The sequence below is a fragment of the Dasypus novemcinctus genome, chromosome 17 (assembly GCF_030445035.2).
Source record: "Dasypus novemcinctus isolate mDasNov1 chromosome 17, mDasNov1.1.hap2, whole genome shotgun sequence".
NCBI classification, from domain to species: domain Eukaryota; kingdom Metazoa; phylum Chordata; class Mammalia; order Cingulata; family Dasypodidae; genus Dasypus; species Dasypus novemcinctus.
Window position 1 is genome coordinate 65,556,600 of NC_080689.1, and position 13,181 is coordinate 65,569,780.

The following is a 13,181-nucleotide window of genomic DNA, read 5'->3' on the forward strand; positions in this document are numbered from 1 at the left end:
ATTAAAGGACATACGCCAAAATGTCTAAGCCAGTCAGAAAAAAAATGGTGAAAATTAAAATCAATATATGCAGGGTACAGTGTCAGCTAAGTTCTTTCTAAAAGTCTTGCAACTCTTACTCCCCAAAGAAAACATTAGGAGTAGGGAGAGAAAGAGAAAATGCTTCCCATCTCTCTCACTTCTAAGGCTATTCTATTGGATATAACATGTGGTTCAAGCCCACCATCAAGACAGGAGTTAAGAAACTCTAAGGTCACTCAGGCACCACATCTGAAGTTTTAAAATTTTGAGTAACTAAAGCAGTGAGTATTCCAATGAATTGATTTGACCTGAGGGGGAAAAACTGGGTGGGAACTATTTATGAGAACAAAAGGGGTCAGGGTGAAAACTTGGAAATGCTATAAAGAGACAAAAATATCTAGCTCTAGGAAACAAAGGAACTTACTAAAAAACTAAAAGGTACTAACTCAAGCACAGGTAGATAATGAAAAGATTTAAAGCTATTAACCTAATAATTTAGATGAGTATATATAAACAGAAGCCACATACCTGAAGAGTGTCAGCAAAAAGGACTATGAGGTTCTTCAAATCTAACACGAGGTTTGGATCAGAGCAGTAAGACTAAAGGAAATAAAAGTTTTGGGGAAAAATATCTTAACAATTAAAAATAAACTTTGACTTAGTTAATTGTTTAATACTTCATCTGGTGAAAGCTCCCTAGAAAGCACCTGACCCTTTCCTGGTATAAGGAACACCAGATTCAACTAGGGAAGAGGCAAGGTAGAGAAGTTCAATCAGCCATGATCTACATGTATACACTTTTTAAAACAACAATGATATACTTCACCATCAAAACCTATGGTATGTGACTAAAGCCATTTTTTCAAAATTACATCTTTACATTCAAACTTTAGAAAACCCAAAAGCTTGTAATAAACAAACTAAGGATTCATTTATGAAGCTAGGAAAAAAACAGCAAAATAAACCATAAGTGAGAGAATGAAATTAATAAAGTCAAAAGCAGACAAAAATGACTTAGAGAAGAAATGAAAGATTTGGTCAATTAAACCAAAAGCCCAAGTTACAAATAAAATAATGAAAATAGACAAATCTTTATAAAGTCTGGTCAAACAAAGTAAAAACAATACTAAACAACACAAGGAATATGAAAAAGAAAATAAGCATAAAAATACAAACTCATTTGATGTCACTACGGATAAAATCTATGATAAGGTGGAAGGGTATGGGTGGGCAGTGAATGGGCATGAGAGTTGTACAGTGATGTGACTGGGTTCAGTGGTACTGTCTGTGAGGGGGAGTAGAGTAGGGGGTGTTGGGTTGGACTATCCATGGAACTGAGGGGAGGGTTGGAGGAAGGGGCAGGTGAAGTCTGGGAATTTGCACATCTGTGGTTAAAACTACAATGCAGGGTAATGTTCTTTCGGCAAATATGGCAGGGAAGGGTTACTGGTGTAAGGTGTCAGGTATGGAGGGATATATGGGACAGGGCACACCTGAGGCAGGCTTCTATGGGATATGTAAGTGTTCATCTTGTCATAGTCTGCAACTTCAGTGGGTGGAGACCCACACAAAAATCAAGAAAACATTAAACTTCCCTCCTGTGGAGTCCTGGTATGTTCTCAATTAGAGGGACAAGAATCCCTTGAGAATTAGGCAGTGCCTAATAAAGAAAACAGACCAATATGTCAGCCCTCAATATTACTGCAAGTAAATGTGAATCTTATTCCTCAGAAATTGAAACTTAGTGGTTTTCATAGGTTCTGAGGGGAGGAGGGAAGAAAAACATAGATGGAACATAGGACAATTGTAGGACATTAGAATTGTTCTGCATGATCTTGCAATAACAGATAAAGGCCATTTTAAATTTCATCAAATGTAAAACATAATGTAAACCACTGACCATGGTTACCAGCACCGCTTCAATATTTCCACATCAATTGTAACAAAAGTACCATCCACATGTAAAATGTTATTAGTAGCGGAAAGTGGAAAAGGGGAAGGGTGTTGGGTATATGGGACTCCCCTGTATTCTCTATGTGACCTTTCTGTAACTTAAAGCTTCTTTGAAGATAAAATGAAAAAAATAAGACAATGGGGGAATATATGGAAGAAACTGTCACTGTACATACAAGACAACATCTTACAGTGATGAAAGCTACAATGTCTAAAAAAATTATTTCAAAAATTTTAAATTTTTTGTATTGTATTTGTGTTTTTAAAATTATTATTATTTCACTTTCTTATTAATTTTATTTGGTTGTTTTATTGGCTTCATTTTGGGAGGGGTTTTTGATTACAGAAGGGTCACGACTGTGGCAGGGGAGGATTACTGATGTGTGGTGTGAGTGTTGGGGGGGCTGCATAGGGAGGGGTTCACCTAGGGCATACCTCTAAGACAAATGAATATGTTCAAATGTTCATGGGGCATTGTCTCAGTGAATGGAGATCCACACAATAACAGAAAGAATACTGAATTTACATCCTGGGGAGTTCTACTACATTCTCTAATAAAACAACAAGAGTCCCCTGAGTACAAAGGCAGGGCCTAGTGAAGGAAGACAGAACATTACATCAGGCCCTTGATATTAATAACTGTACTTACAAACCTTTCCTTGTGAAATGGAAACTTAGCCTAGTATTATATATTGTGTAAGAGTTACCTCCTGAAAGCCTCCTTCTTGCTCAAATGTTGCCTCTCTCCAAGCCAAACTCAGCATATAGATGTACTAACCTCCCCCTGGAATGGGACAAAACTCCCAGGGATGAGCTTCCCTGGCCACCGAGGTATTATTAACAAGTACCAACTAGTACTGCATCTGGAAAAAGACCTAGACCAAAAGGGGAAAATATGAAATACAAATGAGTTTTTATGGCTAAGAGATTTCAAAGTGAGTTGGGAGGTCATTCCAGAGGTGACACTTACATACATCTCAGCAGGAACTCATTGACTGCTACAGTAAACAGTGCCTGAAATAGTGGGGCTCTTGAGGGCTCTAAAGACATCCAGACACTATCAGGAAGGCAGACAAACTCAGGAATTCAGCACCCTGTCAGTGGGCCTTACTTTGGAATTAATGTTCCCCAGTGTAACAGAATTAGGCTCACTTATAGTTTCCCTACACATGGCTCTTCTGCCCCTTTTATTTGAACCTATAATTAGCAATATACTTGTTAAATATATGTCCCAGAGACTTAAATCTTTAGTCTGTTTATGTGCCAGTTGAGCGCTGAATCTCAGAAGAGTTGAAATACCTACTCTCCAGTTTACTGGACTCACCCAGGACACCTAACAAGGAGATGATGAAGGACATGATGCCCATCCCAGGGAACACAGAGTATCTGCAACAGCAAGCAACATAGTTCCATCCATCTGCCCCATGGGATCTGCGGGAGTTTGAGATTATTTATGAATTCCAAAAAGAGAGATTATGTTTGTAAATTGTTTTGTTCTTCTGGGCATGATAGTCCTTGATTTTATTAGATTCAGCTGAGATGCCATTGATTAAATTATGTTAAGATTAGGGCTTTGATTTGACCATGTCATTAGGGCAGCTCAGTTTGAGTTCCTGCTCCCTTAGTGGGCTATATAAAACAATCAAGAAGATACACAGGCTACGGACTTGGCCTAGTGGTTAGGGCGTCCATCTACCACATGGGAGGTCCGCGGTTCAAACCCCAGGTCTCCTTGACCAGTGTGGAGCTGGCCCATGCTCAGTGCTGATGCGCACAAGGAGCCCCACACGCAAGGAGTGCACCCTATAAGGAGAGCCGCCCAGCGCGACAGAAAGTGCAGACTGCCTACAAATGGTGCCGCCCACACGGAGAGGTGACACGGCAAGATGACACAACCAAAAGAAACACAGATTCCCGTGCAGCTGACAACAACAGAAGTGGACAAAGACGACACAGCAAATGGACACAGAGAACAGACAACTGGGGTGGGGGAGGAGGGGAGAGAAATTAAAAAAAAAAAAAAGTGTTCCTCAATTTTAACAAATATACCACACTAAAAAAAAAAAAGAAGATACACAGAGAAAGGGAGTTCCATAGACACGGAAGATAGTCCTGCAGCCCCAGGAAGAGAGATGAGCCATTTGCCTGATAGTTTACAACTGATGTGTGAAAACAACAGAGCAGCTGAGCCCAGAAAGAAATGAGCCCTTCAGCCTACAGCTGAGATTGGAAGGAGCTGGGACCACAGAGCCATAAGAGGAAAGAGGAAGGCTTAACACTGGTGAGGAAGTAACCTTAAATTGGATTGTTTAGGGCCTTGAAACTGTAAGCTGCCAAATAATTACTCTTTATAAAATCCAACAGACTTCTGGTACTTTGCATCAGCAATCCTTTGGCTGACTAAGCCCCTTCTCAATTAGAAACAGAGTTGGCATCAACATCCCAAAATCCTCAAGACTGTGGAATGAACAATGGACTAAAGTACACTCACAAATATTCTACTGCAGGCTTATTATTATTCTATCAATGGAAGAACTTTTATCAATGATCTAAAGGCAATGGCGGGAAACGGACTTTGGCCCAGTGGTTAGGGCGTCCGTCTACCACATGGGAGGCCCGTGGTTCAAACCCCGGGCCTCCTTGATCCGTGTGGAGCTGGCCCATGCGCAGTGCTGATGCGCGCAAGGAGTGCTGTGCCACACAGGGGTGTCCCCCGCGTAGGAGAGCCCCACGCGCAAGGAGTGCACCCATAAGGAGAGCCGCCCAGCGCGAAGGAGGGAGCAGCCTGCCGAGGAATGGCGCCGCCCACACTTCCCATGCCGCTGACGACAACAGAAGCGGACAAAGAAACAAGACGCAGCAAAAAGACACAGAAAACAGACAACCGGGGGAGGGGAGGGGAATTAAATAAATAAAAATAAAAAATCTTTAAAAAAATAAAAAAAATTTTAAAAAAAAGGCAATGGCAACTAGAGATTCTGAGGGGAGGGAGAGGGAAGAATAGGTGTAATATAGGCGCATTTTCATGTCATAATCTACAAAATTGTGTGGGACAGAGTGTAAACTATAATATAAACTATAGTCCACTGTTAGCAGCAGTGCTTCAATACGTGTTCATCAATTTTAACAAATGTACCACACTAATGAGAGATGTTAATGTTGGAAAGTGTGGGAGGGGGAGAGGGTGGGGTATATGGAAATCCCCTATATTTTTTATGTAATATGTAATCCTAAAGCTTCTTTAAAAATAAAAAAAAATTAATTAAAAAAATAAAGCTCACTTATTTTGATATTCAAATTCTCCTACTTGCAATTTTGTTACTTGTTCTCTACATGATCTCTCAATTCCTATGTTGACTTCTCCTATAATGATGTGATGTATCAATTCCTTTTCTTATTACTAACAGTTTTTGCTTTATACATTTTGTTGCTTCCTTGTTCCCTGTAGAAAGGCTATTTGTCTTTCTGGTTTGCAAAAGCATCATCAATAAAAATACCCTTTTTTTCCCATTGAATGCTCTTCAATTTGAATTTTATTTGCCTTGTCGAACTTGCCTTTCCTGCTTCTTTCTATTTTCAATCTTTTAATGTAATCTTATCTTTGGTCTATATCCAGTAACAAATACTTCTACACCAATGTTCATAGCAGCATTATTCACCATAGCCAAAAAGTGGGAGCAATCCAAGCTTCCATTAATAGATGAATGAATAAACAAAATATGGTATATACATATACATATACTGGAATACTATTCAGCCATAAAAAGGAATGAAGTCTTGAGATATGCTACAACACAGATGAAACTTGAAAACATTATTCTAAGTGAAAAAGCCAGACACAAAAGGGCAAATATTGTATCATTCAACTTACATGAAAAATCTATTAGAATAGGTATATTAATAGAGATTAGAGGTTACCAGAGATTAATGGAAGTGAGGAATGGGGGGTGGAATTGCTTAATGGGTACAGAGTTTCTGCTTGGCGAGATGGAAATTTTAGAAACAGACAGTAGTAATGGCAAGAGTGATGGGTCACAACATTAGGAATGTAATTAATGCCACTGATTTGTACAATTAAGATAGTTAAAATGGTTATATCTACTTTACCAAAATAAAAATAAATAAATATTTACAAATTTTGCCAAACGTTATGACAAAGAAAGAAAATGGTAAAAATGTCAGATCAAGCCCTTGGCCACAAGGAAATTAGAATATAAGGGGTGGGAAAAAAAATTTTTTTTAAGATAAATATATTTAGATACACAAACTTTAAAATTTCTGAGTACTAAAAAAACCATAAACAAAAATAATAGGAGAAAGATATTTCTAACAGTTGATAATCATATCCTCAATGCACAAAAAGTTCTTACAAATCAATAAAAATCTCAAACACCCAAGGAGAAAATATGCTGAAGAAATGAACAGGTAATTCACATAAAAATTTTAAATGGAAAATAAATATATTTTTATATGCTCAATCTCACCAGAATTAAATAGCAATTAAAACAATGGGTCTATCAAATTAGTAAATATATTTTAATGTTACAGCAAGGATGAGTTAAAATGGTGACATGTATTTGTACATTAATTCTGGAACACAATGGAGCAATAAATATCTAGACATTTATTGTACAGAAATAATTCGCTTTCTTGGGATTGCCAAATTTAGAAGCAAGCTAAATGTTTAACTACTAGAAAGTGGTGATGAAACCAATACATTATCTCTTTGACACAAGAAATGCCTACAAAGTTTAATGGGATAGGGAAAAAAAATCTAATGGGATAAAAGTAAGATATCTCATATACCATGAGTCCAACCTTTTAAATATATATATATATATATATATACACACACACACACACACACGCCATATATAAATTAAATAGATGATATATAGAAAATATAGAAAAGCATTGATGAGCAGTCTTCTAGGGTAATGCATACTGATGTAACTGGGCATTGAAACGTCAGTTACTTTTCTCATTTCTTACATGTACTCTTTAATGTCTTAGAAATTCTTTAATGAATATCTTTTTAAGTCAGAATAAAGACATGTTGCCAAAAACACAAAAAGTCACTCACTTTCCCACAGAGAAGCAATACCACATTATAGTTAAAAGACTACACTGACTCTGGAGTCAGAATGCTTGAGTTCACATTTTAGCTCTGTCTAACTATGCAACTGTAGTCAAGTTTCTTATTATCTCTATACTTCAATTTCCTCATCTGTACATTGGGGATTATAATAGTAACTAAGGTTAAATAAAATAATATATGTAAATGCTTAAAATAGTGCCTGCAACACAATAAGTACTTTATATATATATATGTGATAGTTTTTATTGCTATCTTCATGTTCTTCCTCAAAAAAAAATTAATAATTTTAAATCTTATTAGCCAGGCATTCCCTAAATAGAAGAGTCATGAACATCTGAAAATACAAAATCATCTCCAAATTCCCTCAACCACCGTTATCTTGACTTCCAATAGTCAATTCCAAATCATAAGACCAATACTTCAAAAATCCCATAATAGCAATTGAGAAAACTAGATTTCAAAAAATATTCAAAACCATGCAGATCTCTTTATTCTTTTTTGGCTCCTGTCAGCTTCACGTGTAATTAATAAAAATCAATTGTTCGTAACTATATTTTCTAATCACAAGTCGTATAGAATGTCAATGATATTCTTTCTCTAATTAGGTTTCTGGATTCGTTTTCTTAATTAAGAAAATACAGACCAGTGCTAGACTTTGTTATATAAGACGACTGAAATTTGAGTTCTGATTCTCCCACTTACTGGCTATCTGATATTCAATTGGTCAGTTGCACCTTCTGAGCTTCGGATATGAAATGTAACTAATAACATCAACTAGTCAAGATCACTCTAAGGATTTAATAAAATAACATATGGATTGATGAACTGTACTGCAAAATACAATATAAAACGTTTTATTTTGCAGCATTTCTGTACAATGCTACATATTTAAAAGCACCAAACAGTATTTACCTACATAGTAGGTGACCAAAATATTATTTCCCTCTCTTCTTCATAAGAAATTTAGAACCTTCTCTGGAGTTCCAAATCATGTAATATAATTCCTGAGTGGAAGCAGGAAAATGAAAAGGAAGTCTTCTTAAGATTCCTTTATTGTTATCAATTTTATTAAATAACCCACAGAGATTCCTTGGGCTGAATTATTAACATTGCTTATGCTATTTTGCAATAGAAAAAAAACTGGGAATCAGAAGTTTTAATCACTTCATTGTGTCAAAACACGAGTTTTAGAAGGAGTAGTCCCTCTCCTTCTGTCTCATATATGTCCTTACTCCCACTCACTCTTCAGCCTATTTTAATCTCACTTTAGTTCCCATCACTCTACCAGGACTACATCTTACACTTGGCACCTGCCTCCACATTCCACTGCTCATACTGAAGCCAGAATAATCTGTTCAAAATGCAAATATGACTATGACACATCAATCTTCTCTGTCCAATTCATTAAAATTAATGGATATTTTTCAGAATTCATCTTACCAGTCAGCCCAGAACCATATGACTTTTTTGACCATGCCTTCCATCTTGAAACTCTTTTTCCTTTGTCTTTCATAACCCCTTACTCTTCTAGTTTTCCTCCCACCTTTCTAGCTGACCATTCACCTTTGCAGGCTAATGTACTCTAACCAGGCATTAAACATTTAAGTTCTTCAAAGCTCTTCTCATCTCTTTCTCTATTCCCTCCCTAAACCAACTCATCTATACCAATAGCTTCTAATAACTAGCTTCTAATTAGTACCTATTTCTCTTTGGCACTCGAATTTATATCACCACCCCTGAACTTTCTTCTTTGGTTTCAAACCCATGTATTAACCAATATCCTAGACTTTGGGACTGGGATGGCACAAAGGCACATCAAAGTAATCACATCTGAAGTCAACTATTCATGATCTCCCCACCCTCAAACCACCAAAACCACTAACATTATTAGCCAAGGAAGGAAACCATAAACCTAGGCATCACCTTAATACTTTACTTTTCCTCACATCTTTCATTTAATCTATCAGGAATTCTAATTAATCATGCTTTCTAAAAAATCTCCAATTTCATCCATATCTCACCATATCTATTATCATCCCTTGGCCCAAACAATTATCATCTCTTGCCTGGAATACTTTAATAGCCTACTGATTGTTCTCCCTCCATCTGTTCTTATCTCTCATCTACTCTCCATACTAAACAATCTTTTCCAAATGCTAATCTGATCATGTCATTCCAATTTACCCTACAACTTCAAACACACACATACTTCATTCAGCCATTGCTTAAGTGATGCAAAAAGCCTTGGTCAAAAAAAGTCAGACAATTGTTGGCAATTGAGGTAAAATAAATATTGAAAAATATCTATTAGCCTTAATGAAATGGAAGAAGACTGGAGTTTCATGATAATATTTGCCTTTTGAATACATGGCACCAATCTATTTCTCTGTTCTTACTTCCTATCTTACCTGACTGGCTTTCAATGTTCTATCTGTTCCAGACTTTTGCACAATTCCTTGAATGGGCCATGCTCCCTTCAATTATAGTTTTTGCACATGGTGTTTACTCTGTCTGGAACACCTACTGATGATTTAGATAAAGAAAACTGAAAGGTCATGGATGACTTCTAGGTCTCTAGCTAGCATAATTAGATTTTTGGTGGAGCCACTTACTAAATTGTTTTTTAATGCTGTTTCCTTATATTATGAATCCTCACTATTATTCTTCAAAAATTTCAGACATAAAGTACCTCAAAGCTCTTGTACTACTGTTCCTTATACCTAGAACACTCTTTTTCCTCATCTTTGCTTATAAATAGTGGCTCCTTCTTGATATTCAGATTTCAGAATGACACTTCTGATCAACCAATCAAAAGCAGGCACCCACTGCTCACTATCAATCATTCTCTTTTCATTATCCACATTACAGTTATTACTACTTAATATTCTTGCTTACTTGTTTTTTGGGTATATCCCCCAACTAAAATCCAACTTCCTGTGAATAGACTTCATCTGTCTTGTTCACTGTTGTATCCTTGCTGCCAATAAATAATCACTGTTCCAGATATATTTACTGTGCATATGAATAATTACTTCAAGCCAGTATACTCTGAATTAAACTGGTATATTGTCAAAAATTACTATTCATGCTTTGATAAAATACATCAATAATGCATGCAACTTAATGATATGTCACAAACTTTTTTTTTTTTTTCAAAAAGTAGAACTGTGAACCTTAAATCAGTGTTTATAGCAGTAACAGGCATTGTATAGGGCAATATGGACTGTTTGCAAAGAACATGGGCTCTGGAGTTAAGACAGTCAGGATTAAATCCAGTTTAAATCCTTAAATTTCTCTGAGGGACAGTTTCCTAAAATACCAAATAAATATAATTATAGCACCTACATTATAGGGTTACAATAAGGATGAAATAAGATAGTATATATGAAGTACATACAATAATGCCTGACACAAAGACGCAAATAATAGATGTTAGTTGCTGGTTTTTTACTACAAAGAACATTTACAAAAGTGGGTTCAGTAATAGAAAACATGGCGATTTAAAGGGGCTACTATGTATGTCTTTGAAGGAGATAGCTCCAAATGAGTGATTTCAAACTATACAAATATTTTATAGTTTTAAAGCAGTAAATGCTGAATAGTGAATGGATAATCAGCTCTAAGTAAGAACTTCTCTTGGGCTTCTTACCTACCGAATGGGTACGGAGTGCTGCAATGGTTTTTGAAAGTGCCATTTCCCATAGTTCATCAATGTATGCTCTATTTACTAATCCCTGGGTTGTATGTAAAATGTGATCTTCAACCACAAAAAACCTAAGATGGGGGAAAAGAAAGGACAGCTGTCAGGAACTACAGAATTTGACTACTATCTCCAGGTTAGACAAATATCAGGAGATGCCAGCATATTCAAGGCCAATTAAATTAATGGTCTTTTTTTTTCCTTAAAGAAGAATTTGGTACCATAAACAAAATCAGACTTGTACTCAGAATTGTGTCCCCAATCATGACATCTTCTTAACCACTTTTTAAGAAGTTACATTTCTAGTAAATGTTACTCATGTTGTCCAGCAATTTAAAAAGAAGGAAAATATTATAGGTAAAGATGGGTAATTTCAGTATATTAAAAACACTAGGTCATCAATAGATTTTTAAAAATTAATAAATTTTAAAGAGACAATGAGAGTTTAAATATATTTTTTAAAACTCAACACATAAAATAAGGTAATTCCCTTTATAAGTCTCTCATCGAAGTGCTGAAAAAGTAGTTTACAAAAGTAAAAAAGCACAAACTCAGTTTTGAATATTCTACTGCAGTATTTTGTTATTATGCATTTAAATATATATCTTGCCTAAATGTCCATGCTAAATAAAACAATTCTTAAAACAGGGGATTTTTATTATATTATATATGTTAATCAAAACCATCAGCTACATTGAAACCATCTAAATTGGAAAGTAAAGAAAAAAGAAACTTGATGGAAGAATCTGAATCTTCTTTCTTCTAACCTCTTAGTCATTATTTTACCATCAGAAAAGCTTCCTGTATTTAGGATGCTTATTTGGGAACTACAATCTCATACTAGCATAACTTTAGATTAAGGTGGCAAAATACAGTGTATGGGACAAATCTGGTCCACTGCCTATTTGTATAAACACCGTTTTACTGGAACAAAGCCACACTCATTCACTGATGCATGGTCTAAGGCAGCTTTCACACTACAAAGGGAGGTAAACAGTTGTGATAGAGACTGTATGGTCTGCAAAACCTAAAATGTTTACCATCTGGTTCTTTAAAGGAAAAGTTTGCTGACTTTTGCTAATTATTTCACCTAGAATGAGAAAAAGAATATCAAGTATTATAAGACTACAATGCAATTTTTTTCTTCCTTTATCTGCAAAAAGTACTTACCAACAATACAATGTTGTAACAAACATTATAAAAAAAATAAATCTTGTCTTCTCTAAAGATTAAGAAAAGGAAAAGAAAAAATAATCTCCCAAGGGAATCCTGATTTACATTTCCAGTTTTCACAAATCTATGCATTAAAAACATATAAAAGTAAAAAAATATATAAATATATACCTACCCTACTATTTGATTAAAGTACTTCCTGTAGCCATCTAGAGTTTCATGCTGCAACAAAGAAAATCAGAAAAAGTTATTTTTTCTGTTTTGTTACATTAAGATAAAATTAAAATCAGTTACCGAATCTCATAAAGCTCAGTTTCCTCGATAGAATAACAGCACTACCTTACAGGGTTCCAATGAGGATGACATGAAACAGTATATATCTTGTACTTGGAAAAATGCATGGCACATAGCAAACAATAGATTTTAGTTGGTATTTTCTTGCCAGAGATCACATCCACCAAAAGTGGACTCGGTGTAAAGAGTGAGAATAAAAGGGCAGACCATATGCAAAATAATTGAAAGATGCTAGTATTTTTCCTTATGCAAAAGGGCTTGAGAAAAGTGCAAGTGGTAATCTTACCATGTTAGATGGAGGCTGTAGCACCAAACGGGCCTGTTTTCGCCTCTGTTTTCGGTAGTAGTTCTCAAATGTTTCCCGAGCACCCTGGAAAATAAACAAAAGGAAATGGGTTTACCCGTTGGACCAATTACTCTATTATTTGAAGGGAAAAATTCCAGGTCTGGTATTGAGGCAGCCCCATATTTCTCAAAATGTTAACAGTGATAAAAAGCATAGGGGAAAAAAACACAAAAAACAATAACAACTAGTACCACTTACAGAATCTTATTTACAAGTCCTGTAGGGGTGAATGTAAACTACCAGAACTCAATCATCAGCACACCAAAGCTGGTTTCTAAATCAACTATCACAAATTCAAAAGAATGAAGGTGAACCAGCCTTCTCATTGATTATAATGAGTTGAGAAAATGTTCCTAAAAATCCTCACCGAACATTCTATAATAAAATGTCCAGAATCAAAACCAGCCTTCAAATGAACCATGAGTAAAGAGCCAAAGGGGGAAGCAGACTTGGCCCAGTGGTTAGGGCATCCACCTACCCCATGGGAGGTCCGTGGTTCAAATCCCGGGCCTCCTTGACCCGTGTGGAGCTAGCCCATGTGCAGTGCTGATGCGCGCAAGGAGTGCCCTGCCATACAGGGGTGTCCCCCATGTAGA

At 36.0% G+C, this 13,181-nt stretch overlaps 1 protein-coding gene across 3 annotated transcripts in view; it reads right to left on the reverse strand.

The window, feature by feature from the left end:
- EXOC6B (exocyst complex component 6B) overlaps window positions 1-13,181 on the reverse strand; it is a 748,241-nt gene that overhangs the window by 306,792 nt on the left and 428,268 nt on the right. For all 3 annotated transcript variants that reach the window (XM_058278915.2, XM_058278913.1, XM_058278914.2), the window contains 4 exons: window positions 12,526-12,609; window positions 12,121-12,167; window positions 10,726-10,846; window positions 550-621 (listed from right to left, as the gene is read on the reverse strand). In XM_058278915.2, coding sequence (XP_058134898.1) covers window positions 550-621; window positions 10,726-10,846; window positions 12,121-12,167; window positions 12,526-12,609 — 324 coding nt within the window. The remainder of the gene's footprint in view (window positions 1-549; window positions 622-10,725; window positions 10,847-12,120; window positions 12,168-12,525; window positions 12,610-13,181) is intronic.